Here is a 14,199-nt window from a genome sequence, read left to right on the forward strand (position 1 = left end):
TAAATTTGCTGCCCTCTTATTGCAGGTTCCTTAATTAAGCGTGCTTGTTTAAGGTGCTGGGAATGGGGTGCGGCCTTCACAAGCTGTGCACGTGCACGCCCCTCCCCCAGCATGCCCCATCCCGCACTGTTATAATGCCTTCCCATTCTGCTTGTCACAGATTGAGAAATACTCTAGAATAGCTCTGCCTTGCTGTTCCTGCCTCTCCTTCCAACTAAGAAGAGTTGTGTCTAGACCCCAGTAATCATAGACTGTAGACTGAGCACACAACAGCAAGGCCAAAGTGTAATTTGCACAGGACTTCTTTGGGTTCTGTTTTATTTTGTTCAGGTTGCTTTCTCTTACTTGCTTAAGTACAAGTATTTCCATATTTTTCCAGTACCTTTTGTAAAAATTCATTAAGTTTGTCCCTCATTTAAGTCCTCCCCAGCATGTATATATATATATATATTTTCAGTCAATATATTTTATTGGGTGTCTTTTTTTTTATTTTCCTCTTTCTAGATTTGGTGGCTGTTTTGTGTCCCAAAGGTCCACTTCGTATGCTGGTTGAAACAGCTCAGGAAAGAAATGAAACTCTCTTTCCAGCGCTGATCTATTCCTGTAAGTATGCTGGAGCGGTGCTGTATTAGTGTCTTTAGCTTTAAGGTGCCCTTGGAGGTCAGAAGTCAGAAGAGAGCATGGATCTCTTGGAACTGGATTTATGGTGGTTCTGAACCACCATGTAGATGCTGGGAATCAAACCCAGGTCCTTTGCAAGAGCAGCCAGTGCATCCATGGCTCTTAACCACTGAGCCATCTCTCCAGCCCTGCTGCATTCAGTGTTATACATGGTTCTTAACCTGCAGTCTTTTATCATTTCTTAACCCTTGTTTACTTCTGATTGTGTAACATTTGAGGTGACAGCACAAAGACCAGTGGTTCCAAACCACAGAGAATTAATGGCCTTTTGCTTGCTAGTGCAGTGCCCTAGGCTTTGAGAACTCACCTGCATCTTTGTCTTTCTCAACAGCAACAATGGTGTGGTTGGTGAATATGGCTGAAGGAGACCCAGAAGCCCAAAGAAGGGTACCCCAAAACCCCAAGTATAACACACAAAGTAGGTGATGCTCTTGTAAATGTCCTAGTTTTGTAGGTTCATTATCACGTATAGATAAATTGTTGAAGTTAGGAAGCAGTAATTTCAACCTCTTTGGTCCTGCTGGAGGTCAGGGCCAGAGCACTTGCCTGCCATTTGAGAAGCACTAGACATAGGAGGACATGTGATGGTGAAAGATGTCACAGAGAGTCTCCTAGAAAAACTGGCCATCCCAGTAAATGCATGTACAACTATTTAAGGCACTGAAATACTTGTAAAGCCACCAGTCCACACTGGGCTAAGATGCTGTCATTAATGTATAATTTTTAAAGAGGTATGCCTTCTTTAAAAAAAAAAAAAAAAGAAGAAGAAGAAGCAGCTCTCTCCCTCTCTCCCACCCTCCTAATAGATAAAAGTGAGTGAGAACCTTAACCAGATGTAGTCAGAATGCCTGTAACCTCAGACTAGAGGTAAAATGAATTGAAGAACAGTGTGGTGTAAAAGTAAAGCAGCAAGGCCATCTCTTAAAAAGACAAATGGCTAACCTTAGGAGGTTGAAAAGGAAACTGAAAATGACTGCTAAGAGAAGGACAGTGGGCCTTGGTTACTGCTGTTTGGGGTACAGAGAACAAGGACGCATCTGGCTGGCTGTACGAGTACCCTGAATAACTGGAAACTCCGGTCTGAGGCTCAAAGCTGTCGGACGGACCTCATTTCTGTAGAGCGAGGCAGCAGAACAAGGTGACATTTGACAGTAACAGATCAAAGACAAGTGAGAAAGTATTGGAAATGGTGGCTAAAAGCTTAATTTTAAACTGTATATATATATATTTAATTTTGTGTTTGAGTGTTTTGCCTGCATGTATGTGCACATGCATGGTTGGTACCTGTGGATGTTGTGAACCATCGTGTGTGCGTGCTAGGAGCTAAACTTAAGTAATTTGGAAGAGCCATCTCTCTTGCCCCAAGTTGACTATATGTCTTAGTTGGGGTTTCTCCTCCTCCTCCTCCTCTTCTTCTTCTTCTTTCTTCTTCTCTCTCTCTTTTTTTTTTCCTCTCTGTATTGCTTTGGAGCCTGTCCTGGAACTAGCTATTTAGACGAGGCTGGCCTCAAACTCACAGAGATCTGAGTGCTGGGACTAAAGGCATGTACCACCAATGCCCAGCAACCTTAGTTGGGGTTTCCATTGCCGTGAAGAAAGACCATGACCAAAGAAACGTGGGGAGGAAAGGGTTTATCCAGCTTCCACTTCCACATCACTGTTCATCACTGAAGGTGAGGACAGAAACTCAAACAGGCAGGAGCTGACACAGAAACTATGGAGGTGGTCACTGCTTGCTGGCTTGGTCCTTGTGGCTTTCTCTGCCTGCTTTCTTACGGAACCCAGGACCACTCGCCCAGGGATGGCACCACTCATAATGGGCTGCGCTGTCTCCCATCGATTACTAATTAAGAAAGTTCTCTCCAGGCTTGTGTACAGCCTGATCTTATGGAGGTGTTTTCTCAATCGGGGCTCCCTCCTCTCTGATGACTCTAGCTTGAGTGAAGTTGGCACAAAGCCACCCACCACACTGTATGTTATATGAGCATGGGTGTGTGTGGTGTGTTAAGATTTTATTCTTTCTTTCAAAACTGGTGAGTGGTCACTAGGTGTATGCCCAGTGTCCCCTACCTCTGGGGATAGTGAACAGAAGACATTCCCTGTTGGTGTTCACAGGGCACAGGTTCTTTGCCATTTCATTCTTTGCCACCTCTGACATGCTGGCTGTCCTCAGCCCTCGTTTGTTTGTGATCACGACAGTTGCAGTACTGAGCATTAAATCCAGACTGCATGCAAGGAAGATGGAAGCCATGCCTCCCTTCCGTGGAAAGAGGAAAGAAAGGGAGGAGTGTCAACACTCAGACAGTTCCGAGCCACAGCCCTCAGCTGGAGAACTTTAGTTGAGAAGAAAGAATGGAAGAATTGCTCTGCTTGCTCTGACCAAGACTCTGCCGTCTAGTCTATGGGGGAAATGGCTCTAAGTATTAGTCTCTAATTGCCACCTTCTCTCTTAAAGGAGCAGAAAGGGAGACACAGGACTCTAGTCCTGGGAACGATGATGGTGGCTTCAGTGAGGAATGGGAAGCCCAAAGGGACAGTCACCTGGGGCCTCATCGCTCCACTCCTGAGTCAAGAGCTGCTGTCCAGGAACTTTCCAGCAGTATCCTAACCAATGAAGACCCGGAGGAAAGTACGTGTGTCATCTCTGTCTGAAGTCAGGGTTTCTTTAAGTGACTCTGTCACCCATCTCTCGAGAGCACATTGAATTGCTCAGAGGAACTAGCTTACGTGGGTGTTTGCCACACAAGCATGAGTGCCTGAGTTCAATCTCCAACACTCACATTTTAAGAAAAAACACTGGGGAGGAGAGACAGGAGGGTCTCTGGGGCTTGCCGACCAAACTGAATTTTTCCAGGGCCAGTGGGAGACCCTGTCTCTAAAACTTAGATGGAGAATGACTGACGAAGACACCAGGTGTCAACGTTTGGCCTCTAATTGCTGTGCACCCCCCCCAGGTCCCCTCTTTTAATACATCCACACAGGAGAGAGCACAGTGAAGTGAGAACATAAGCCCACAAATAATGCTGAGAACTATAGTACTCACTTAGCAGGAGGTGCCATTAACAGCCAGTGAATTTTTAGAGCTAAGTTGCTAAGCTTGTGAATTGTCAAGTTCTGGCCTTCATGACTTTTTTTCTGTGGGTTTTTTGTTTGCTTGTTTTTTGTTTTTTGTTTGTTTGTTTTTGTGGGGGTAAGGGGGGGCCTCACTATATAACTTTGTCTGGCCTGAAACTCAGAGATTTGCCTGCCTTTCCTGAGTTTTGGCCACCACACCTAGCCCTTCATGGGCTTTCTATCTTTGTTTTTATTTTTAATTTGTGTGCATTGGCATTTTGCCTGCATGTATGTCTGTGTGAGGGTGTCAGATCTTGGAGTTACAGACAGTTCTGAGCTGCTTGCCATGTGGGTGCTGGGAATTGAACCTGGGTCCTCTGGAAGAGCAGTCAGTGCTCTTAACTGTTGAGCCGTCTCTTCAGCCCCATTTCATGGGTTTTTAATTCTCCCTTGACCCCTATTTTATGGCACCTAATTGATACATTCTTGTACATCCAAGTACCCAGACATTCTTAATCCATATGCGACTGATAGTGTGTTAAAGCAGACATGGTTTCTTACAAAAGTCTGGTTACTGCAGTGTTTTGATTCTAAAAGGCACACACATGTCTTCCAAAGCCTTTCCTGTGTGTTTGTGTGGGAGGTATGTGTGTATATGTGTGCAGGCGTGCTCTCCCGTGTGAGTCCCGTGTTAGGTGTCTTTCTCTTTTGGCGCCTTTTCTCTCTGTCTCACCGCATCCCCGATCACATTCTATTGAGGTGGGCAGTCTCTGTTTGCTCTGCGGATGAAACAGGTTTCAATACGTTTATGCAGCTTTTCTCCTTTGCTGGTTTCTTGGTATTTTTAGCCTCTTTTTTTTTTGAGACAAAGTCCCTCGCAGAATTAGGAGTTGGCTGGCCATGCTGGCTAAGCTGGCGGGGTCCATCTGTGTCTGTCTGTCTGTCTGTCTCTTCACTTTCCATTCATTTCCCACCCCCCCCCCCCCAGCACCAGTGTTAGAGATATGCACCGTGCCCAGGGTGCTGGGCTCCAGACTTAGGCCCTCATGCTTGCATCGCAAGAAGTTTACCCACTGGGGCCTCTCCTCCAACCCCAAAACAACTTTTTTGTTTGTTTGGTTTCTCTGTGCAGCTCTAGCTGTCCTGGAACTCTCTCTGTAGACCAGGCTAGCCCCTAACTCACAGAGATCCTCCTGCAGAGTCTGCCTCCCAAGTTCTGGGATTACAAGTGTGCCACCCTGCTGAGCTCATAACAACTTTTTAAAGGTTAGTATGTAATCACTAAAGACATCTTTTGTATGACTGTATATGAAACGTCTAGAAAAGATAAATTCATAAAAATAGAAAATGAGGGGACAAAACCAAGCCAAAAAGATGATGACTTTTAATTCCAGCACTCGGGAGGTAGAGGCAGGGGCATCTCTGTGAGTTCCAGGGCAGCCAGGGCTGCAGAGTGGAACCCTTTCTCAAAAAAAGAAAAAAAAGAAAGTGGCTTGGGTTTGGGCAGGGGCAATGGCACATGGTGCCTTCCAGCATGGTTTGGTGTGGATTGTGATGATGTCATTCACTCTGAACTTTCACGGTCACTGAGTCACACAGGTCACTGAGGTACACACGAGGCTCTGTGCAGACTCAGTGGTGCAGCCCGTAGAAGCCTGTTATGTGATGGTTGATTAAGTTTTTGTAGTTACTGAGATGGAGCAGCAGCATCTCTTAGGACTCCAGTCACATAGACTCTGAAACTCATGATGTAGAAGAAACAGAAGATAAACAAAACAATCTTTCTGAACCCTAAATTGCGTGTATCATTTACTGACTTCGCAGTTAGCATGGGGCTGATTTTTGATTCATTTTGGCTTTGGATTTTGAGACATAGTCACACTCCTGGTCCTAAGCCGTCCTCCTACTCAGTCTCCTGAGTAGCTCAAAGTACAGGTGCATGTCACCATGCCTGGCTTGGGGTCATAAAATTGAATTATGAAATCACAGTGCTTGGGTGTGGTGGCACATACTTGTAGTCCTAGGGCTTGAGTGGCAGAGGCAGGAGGTACACAAGTTCAAGACCAGTCTGGGCTATATAACAACACCCTATCTTTAAAAAAAGCATAGAAAAGAATGGCAAACTTTCTTACATCTTTAATCTTTCATATTTTAGGGGGCGTAAAACTCGGATTGGGAGATTTCATTTTCTACAGTGTTCTGGTTGGTAAAGCCTCAGCAACCGCCAGTGGAGACTGGAACACAACCATAGCCTGCTTTGTAGCCATATTAATTGTAAGTATACCCTGGCAAGGTGTTATGTGCACATGTTCTGTGACAAATGTGTAATAGAACAACTTTTGGGGAGCCAGGTCTTTCCTTCCACCCCAAGCAGGTTGCCTCTTGTTTTTGCACTGAACTGTGCACTCTAAGCTGGCCTCCTGTCTCCACTTCCCATAGCTCTACAGGAGTGCTGGGACCACAGGTGAGGCCCCTGCTTCCAGCTTTTTCCATGGGTTCAGGGATCAGGCTTTTGTGGCAAGTGCTTTTACCTGCTGAGCTATCTTCCTGGCCCTAACAATTTTCTTTGGACTCCAGATAGGCTGAGAATTCCAATCCGTTGAGAAACTTTAAAATTGGGTAATTAGACCCTATCTGAGTAGTTCTCTACTCTGGCCATATATTAAAATCGCCTGATGCTTCCAGCCTAGCTGTGTCTTGTCTGTGAAGAAGTATATTGCTGAGTCTGATGAACTGAAGTATGCACTTGCTGTGATCTCTTCCTACATGAGCTTTTGGTATCAGTCCTGTGCTCAGCTTTGTCTTCGAAGTTCTCCAGGAAATTACACTTCTGCTTAGACACTGCGTGGGGAGGCCAGAAGCAAGGCAGTCAATAAAGACTCTCCTGATCTATGCACTGAGTCAGAGCGTGTTCAGTGATTTTCCATTGATGCTCAGTGTGCACCCGGGTTGTTTTGGGACAGCAGGTGTGGAGCAAGAGAGGCTGGCCCAGAGTGTACTCCCATCTTACAGTGCCTGTGGCTTTCAAAATTTAGAAAGCTGGGTGTGTTAGTGTGCACCTTTAATCCTGGCATTCTGGGGACAAAGGCAGGTGGATCTCTGCCTGGTTAAATTTTAGACTGCTTAGTGAGATCCTGTCTCTAACTAATAATAAATGGACTGTTTCCGACTGCTTGGAGTTGAGGTGTGTGGTGCAGTTGCTAGAGGCCTGCCGAGCGTATTCAAAGCCCTGCATTCGGTCTCTGACTACATAACGCAAGCATGGTGGCCAGTGCCCCCTATGGAGGTAGAAGAAGAAGGACCCAAAGGTCAAGGTTGTTCTTAGCTGTATGGGGGATTTGAGGCCAGGCACCTTGGCACTTAGCAAGTTGAGGCAGGAGGATACAGTTTGAGGCCGGTCTGGACTGTGTATATAAATGAACAAGAAAACCCAGCAGCTTCGTTTTCACAGAGGGCACAGATTGCTCCTTCCCTCTCACACTCGCATCCCCTCTTTTCACTGTTGCCCAGGCTGGGCGCAAGCTTCTGGGCTCAGGTAACCCTGCCTCAGCTTGCTGAGTAACTGGTGTGTGCCATCAGGTCGTTCCAGAAGTTTTTCTTTCATGACTAGATTTCATGAAACTTTCGTTGTAAAAGGTAAACTTGAAGGAGAGCATTCACTGATGTGGTACTGAATAACTGAAATGTTGAGTGTGCCTCTCCGTCCCCACAGGGCCTGTGCCTTACGTTACTTCTACTCGCCATCTTCAAGAAGGCGCTGCCGGCTCTTCCCATCTCCATCACCTTTGGGCTGGTTTTCTACTTTGCCACAGATTATCTTGTGCAGCCCTTTATGGACCAGCTTGCATTCCATCAATTTTATATCTAACATATCTGCAGTTAGAACCCATGGATATTTCTTCTTTGATTATTAAATGCGTGAGGAGGACACAGGTGACTTTCCCATGTCCTCATCTAACGAAGTCAAGACTCTAGCTGGACTTTGGCAGCTTCCTTCCAAGTTGCCCTGGGCCCCTGCACTCTTGGACTTTGGAAGGAGGTGTCTACAGAAAACGGTTTCCGACTTTCATCATTGCAGTGGACAGATGTCCCCCAGTGCAGAAACTACCAGATTTGAGAGACAAGGACAAGAAAACATGCTGGGTCAAGAAGTTGTGCTCTGCCTGTAACGCTTGGATTGGAGATCTTGCCAACACTAGGAACTCTCAAGAGGCTAAATGAAGTGGCATGACCCAAACAGCACTTGCACCTTCCACACCGTGCTGGAAATAAAGCATGCACTAGCTGAATCCTGCGCTGTCCAGGGGTTCTCTGAGGAGGTGGCCCTGGGCCCCGCCTCACCCTTAGGCTCGTTTGCTGCCCACTTGCAAGTTTTAAATAAGGACACCACCCTCATACAGACCCCGCTCCCGTCACATCCATGGCTCTTGACCATTTTTGTTCTCAAGCACTGACACTGTTACCATCTGTGGTTGCCATTTCTTCCCAAGGCCAGTCTGAACGTGTGGGATTGCTTTATCCTGAGAGTCATAACCTCAGGTTCCAAAGTTTATAATTTCTAGGAATGATGGAACTATTGCTCAACAGTCCCCTGTGAGCCTTAAGCAAGTTCTGGGTTTCCACAATCTCCTCGTTTTCAGACATACTCGCAAGCTTACTTTCGCCCCAGATGCTTCCTCTCCCTGCCCTTTCCTTATCCTCACAGCAGTTCTCTTTGACAGCAGATAAGGCAGCTCTGGGAGGTAGCAAGTGACCCTGGTAATGCAGGGTCTCAGCCTCATAGGATGCAAATACTGTGTCAACTCAGTGCTGCCGCCTAGCTGTCGGGGGCAAATAGGATGTGTGCCCAAAGAATTAAAGTGAAAAGTGGCTGGTGAAGCACTCTGTCCTGGTTTTTCTTTTGTCACTGCAACCCACTGTCAGGGTCAGAATTGAAACTAGGGCCTGGGGTAGAATTCAGTGGTAGATTGTTTGTCTAGCAAGACCTGGGTTCAATCCCCAGCATTGGAAAAATTAAAAAAATAAAACTACAGAATTTGAATTAATGTCCAATGCTGGAGTTTGTCAGTTCATGAACCAATTGTCTGTAACAAAACAAGGGTTTGGAGAAAAGCTGTGGGAGAAGCTGGAGTCTGGACTAAAGCAGCTGCCAAGAGCAGGGGCCTCCCACAGCCATGGGCCCGTGTGCTCACCCACAGGCGGGTGCGGGTGTGAAGGGCGCCTGGTGACTTCGTGTCTGCCTCTTCCCTCATCTCCGCATCACTGTGTGAAATGGGCAGTGGCCATGTTGCCGAGGCTACAGGGGTCCCACACGCATGTGGCAGTCGCCTCAGCTAGGAGATCACCTGAGAAACAACTGTGGCCCAAGAAAGGCCTGTTGGTTCTCTCCCAGACTAGCCTGTGTATGAATCGGTTATGAACCAGTTTGGCTTTCTCTTTAGAATTTAGAGTATTTATTTTGGGCCACACTGGGGTGTATGCGTGTGTGTTACTGTTGATCACACCTGGGGTTTGGGACATACTAGCAAATGTTCCACTAATGAGCTACACCTCACTCAGCCTGGGATGATCCTAGTAAGAATTTGACCTTAGCCCCTCACTGGTGAAGTGGAGACAGGTGGATCCCTGGGCTTGCTGGCCAGCTAGCATAGCCTCATCGAGGTCTAGGCCAATGGAAGGCCCTGTATAGAAAAGGAAGGCTCCGAGTATATGGGTGTGCGTGTGTTTAAGTCCCGGAGTGGAGTGGCCGACAGCCAAGCAGCACCTGGGACAAAGCCACTGAATCCAACCCGCTTGATGGAAAAATAGTGGGAGAAAAGCAGTAACTTCAGGGCTCGGGTCTGAGGCCTACAGGACAGGGCTTTTATGGGCAGCACGGCGAATGAGAGCCGTGCAGGGGTTGGCCGGAGAGGAAGGGCTCCTTCCTGTTTTTGATCCTGCTGTGTTAGAGGAGTCCTAGGGGCACAGCTTTCACTCCCTATTTCTCCAGGAGAAAAAAAAAAAATGGCACAAAGGACAACAGCCAAAAGCAATCTTTGTCTTTACCACAAAGGAACAAAACCCCAAAAGGACAGTTTCACTTTCAAACTTCACTTGGAAGCTTAGTGTCCTTTTGTGAAAGGTGCCCAAGTGTTTCCTGCTTGTCCTGTCTGTGGTCCTAAGCAAATGTACATGATAGGGTCTCCAGTGTAGCACAGGTTAGACCCAAATTTATTATCCCCCTGCCTTCACCTTACAAGTACTGGGGATCACAGGCATGTGCCGCCATGCTGAGTTTGTGTATATATATTATATATCACATTTATTTACTTTATGTGTAGGCATGGAGCATGTGCCTGCTCATGAGTTCAAATGCAGATAACAATAACAGCAGTTGGTTCTCTCCCACCACCACCACCATTCCAGGAATTAAACTCAGATCCTCAGGCTTGGAGGCATGTGTTTTTACCCACTGAGCTATCTTGCTGGCCCTATGTACATTCTTTTTGATTTTTCAAGACAGGGTTTCTCTGTATTGCCTTGGAACCTGTCCTGGAACTCGCTCTGTAGACCAGGCTGGACTCTCAAACTCAGAGATCTGCCTCTGCCTCCCGAGTGCTGGGATTAAAGGCGTGCACCACCAACGCCATTCTTGATCAGGCTTCAAAAAGACATCTCCGTCTGTGGTCTCCAGAGTCAGGCTTTGCATTTGTGACCGTTTGTGACCTAACCCTGGAAGAAAAGCTGAGAAGCGGGCTTTGTTCATTCTCTTGTGTGCTTGGCATGGTACAGGAGGCTAAGGCTGCAAAGATGAGTCAGAGCCCTGCTTGTCCTCTCCCGTTCCTCCCTCCCCTTTTCCCTTCCATTTCCTGTTCCTTCCTCTTCCCCTTTCTTTTTCCCTGTCTGAAAGAAAATCCCAGGCTATCCTCAGACTCATTATGTAGCTGAGGATGATCTTGAACTTCTGACTGCCAAGAGCTGGAATTATCCACATGCACCACTATGCCCAATTTACTCTGCTGGGGATCGAACCTGGGTTGTGTGCTTGCTACCAATCGAGCTACAACCCCAGAGCCCACACAGATTGAAGGCTTGCACCACCACTGCCCAGCCCGAGCCCCTCTCTAAATGAGCCTTAGGGTGGTCTATGCAGAACAGCCTGACCCACCCCTCCTCACTTCCAGTAGGTCCTTATTGCTGAGTTTGAGGATAGCTTGGAAACTGGATATTAGCTTTCATCATTAGGATGGAAATAATGTTGTACCTTAATAAGTAAGAATCTACAAACAATCCTGGGGTATTCTGTCTTTAGATTATACAACCATGGGCACTGAAACAAAACAAAACACTGGTTTTAGTTTTTGCCAGCCCTCATTGCCAGCTAGATACCCACAGACTGTCACATCTCAGGGTCTTCTGCACCTCTTCAGTCCACTAATCCTGATAGGAAACCCCAATCTGCATATTGCAAAGCACACCCTGGTGCTGAAATGAACCCTTTTTTGAATGTCAAAGCCATTTCCAGGAGTGTGGGGCAGCAGTGTGCCTCTCTGGGATGCAGGAGCTCCCTCTGGGCCTGGAGTGTAGCTTGAACTTGGCCTGCTGAGCAGGAAGGATTTCCCTGAAAAAGTTTCTATTCAAATGCATACTTGGCGAATGAAGGCCAATGCAGAATGCCAAATGCCAGGGTGAGGGTTGCCTGGCTTCCTATGGGTACTACTACTTTTTACATAACAGACTGTGAATGCAACTTTTTAAATAAATACCTTTCAAACTCTTGGTAAGATAAAATTTTGATAAATGATTGCAGATTTTCTTTCTATTTCTGTCAAATGAATAAAGAACGCATGAGCCTAGTGGTACTCGTTTTCTTCCAAGGAACACGGGATATGGAAGCCTGTGCACTGGTTCATAGATGCCAAGACACTTTGAAACTTAATGCTGTCTGTTCGTAACAAGGCAGCATGGGTTATAGCAGAGCCACACCTTTAACAGCGTAGCAGCCAGCTGTTTCTAACCACTGTTCATGGTTCTATGTTATGGATCTGTAGTTAAGCAAAAAAACTGCATTTGTACCAAACACACAACATACTTCCTCTTGTCCTCTCCTAATGAAAACACATTTATCAGCAGCCTGTATTCTGAATAACCCAAAGCTGGACATGATGCATGCCTGTACACTCAGCTCTGAGGAAGTTGAGCCAAGAGGATTGCTGTGGGTTCAAGGCCAGCACGGGATACATAATGACACATTGCCTTAAAAGAAAAAAAGAAAGAAAAAAGAACAAGCCCGGTGGTTGGTGGTGGCCCATGCCTTTAATCCCATAGTTTCAGGATAGCCACGGCTATGTGGTGAGCATTTTGAAAGTGGGGAGGAAGAGAAAGGGATTGCTACACAGCCACACTGATGGAAAATGCACTACTGCTTTCATTATGTGGTATGCGCCCTCCTTCTGTCTCTGTCCTGAAACTACAAACATTTCCATTTCTAAGCTGTGAATAAATACATGATAGGGGTCTGGTACTGTGGTTCAGCAGGTGAAGATACAAGCCTGATGACTTGAGTTTCATCTCTGGAATCCACTTGGTAGAAGGAGAGAATGGACTCCTGGGGTCACACAAATAAATAACCACACCATCAGTTTGGTGGTAGGAAAAGCCACAGCTTGCCATTGTCTTCAGAAGGAACAGCTAAGAGGTGGGGCCAGGTGTGGTAGTGCACCCTATAATCCCAACACTAAAGAGACAGGCAGGAGGATCAACTTCAGTTCAAGGCCAGTCAGACCACATAGGTAGCAAGAACCTGTCTCGAAAAAAACAACAAACAAAAAAAACAAAAGATGAATGACCAGTCATGCCAGCAGCACAAAGCATCTGGAATCTAAATATCCACTCCTGTGAGAAATGCAGTGTTTTAGATAGGGTTGCTATTGCTGTGAAGAGACACCATGACCATGGCAACTCTTACAAAAGAAAACGTTTAATTGGGTGGCTTACAGTTTCAGAGGCCCAGTCCATTAATTAACATCATGGTGGAACAGGGCGGTATCCAGGCAGACATGGTGTTAGAGGAGCTGAGAGCCCTAACCTTGATCTGCAAGCAGCAGGAAGTGGTCTGTGTCACTGAGTGTAGCTTGAGCATAGGAGACCTCAGAGCTCACCCCCACCCTCCAACAAGACCATATATCCTGATAGTGCTACACCCTTTGGGGCCATTTTTCAAACCATCGCGTGGAGGCATCGTTTGTTTCCATGAATCTTAAGAGGCAGTGGTACTGTATTCTGATGGAAGCTCATGGCTTGTGTGCCTCAGCTGGAAGTGGGTTCTGAATGTTAGGAGCCCTGCGTGGACTCAGAGCCTTGAAAGAACATGGAAAGAGCAAGCCTGCATTTCTCACACAGGTAAGGACCAACCTCACTCCGTATCTTGGGGGTTGGAGACCACTCAGAGTCTGATTAAAAGGGCCATCACAGGTGAAAAGTGCTTCGCAGGCCTGAGAACCTGAGTGTCCTCACCAGATCTACACAGCTGAGGGAGAAAACCAACTTTGAGAAGGTTCTCTCTGATCTCTGCGTAGGCACTGCGGTGCACAAAGACCATACTCACACAAAATAATACAAATTTAAATATGAAAGAAAGAAAATGGCTGGAGCCATGGAGAGGTAGCTTCCTTGGCTAAGAGCACTTGTAGCTCTTGCAGAGGATCTGGGTTTGATTCCCAGCACACACACAGTGGCTCCAGTTCCAGGGAATCAGACTCCTGACCTTGGGCACCAGGTATGTACGTGACAAACCACAACACTCATATGTATAAATCTAAAGATTTGGTTTGTTTATACTTGTGCACATACACAGAGTGAGCAGGAGAGCTATGGGTTTTTTGTCTTTTGTTTTTGTTTTTGAGAAAGGGTCTTAGTATGTTGCCCTGGCTGATTTGAAACTCACTATGTAGACCAGACTCACAAAGATCTGCCTTCATCTGCCTCCTGAGTATTGGGATTTAAAGTATTGTGCCACCAGGCCCAACACATGTATGTATATATGTACGTATGTATGTATGTGTATGCATATGTATACATACATTATTTATTTTAAGTAATTGGCCAGGGGCAGCATAGTGTTGGCTTCAGAAGTTAAGAATAAACCCAGGAAGGAGGGAATCCACAAAAGATGAGGTTTTAAATTTTGTTTTATAAACTGGGCAGTGGTAGTGCATGCCTTTAATCCCAGCATTGAGGAGGCAGAGGCAGGCAGATCTCTGTGAGTTCCAGGCCAGCCTGGTCTACAGACTGAGTTCCAGGACAGCCTTTGAAAGATACACAGAAAAATCCTGTCCTGACAAACAAAACCCCAAGAAATATAAACACAAAGTATGTTGCTAAAAATGGAATCAACCCCAAGAGAGCCAGGAACAGAGCATCTTACTCTGCTCTAGAGAGGATTAGAATTCAGAAATTGGATGTTTGTGCCCACACTGTCGAAGT

The 14,199-nt window shown here is 46.3% G+C and overlaps 1 protein-coding gene across 3 annotated transcripts in view; it reads left to right on the plus strand.

Moving 5' to 3' along the window:
- The window catches only part of Psen1 (presenilin 1), a 50,686-nt gene extending 42,073 nt beyond the window's left edge, over positions 1-8,613 (plus strand). For all 3 annotated transcript variants that reach the window (XM_051196292.1, XM_051196294.1, XM_051196293.1), the window contains 5 exons: positions 505-603; positions 1,013-1,099; positions 3,137-3,310; positions 5,891-6,009; positions 7,448-8,613. In XM_051196292.1, the coding sequence (XP_051052249.1) occupies positions 505-603; positions 1,013-1,099; positions 3,137-3,310; positions 5,891-6,009; positions 7,448-7,603 (635 nt within the window). In that variant the 3' untranslated portion in view covers positions 7,604-8,613. The remainder of the gene's footprint in view (positions 1-504; positions 604-1,012; positions 1,100-3,136; positions 3,311-5,890; positions 6,010-7,447) is intronic.
- Positions 8,614-14,199: the final 5,586 nt, after the last annotated feature.

The sequence above is a fragment of the Phodopus roborovskii genome, unplaced genomic scaffold (assembly GCF_943737965.1).
Source record: "Phodopus roborovskii unplaced genomic scaffold, PHOROB, whole genome shotgun sequence".
Classification (NCBI taxonomy): Eukaryota; Metazoa; Chordata; class Mammalia; order Rodentia; family Cricetidae; genus Phodopus; species Phodopus roborovskii.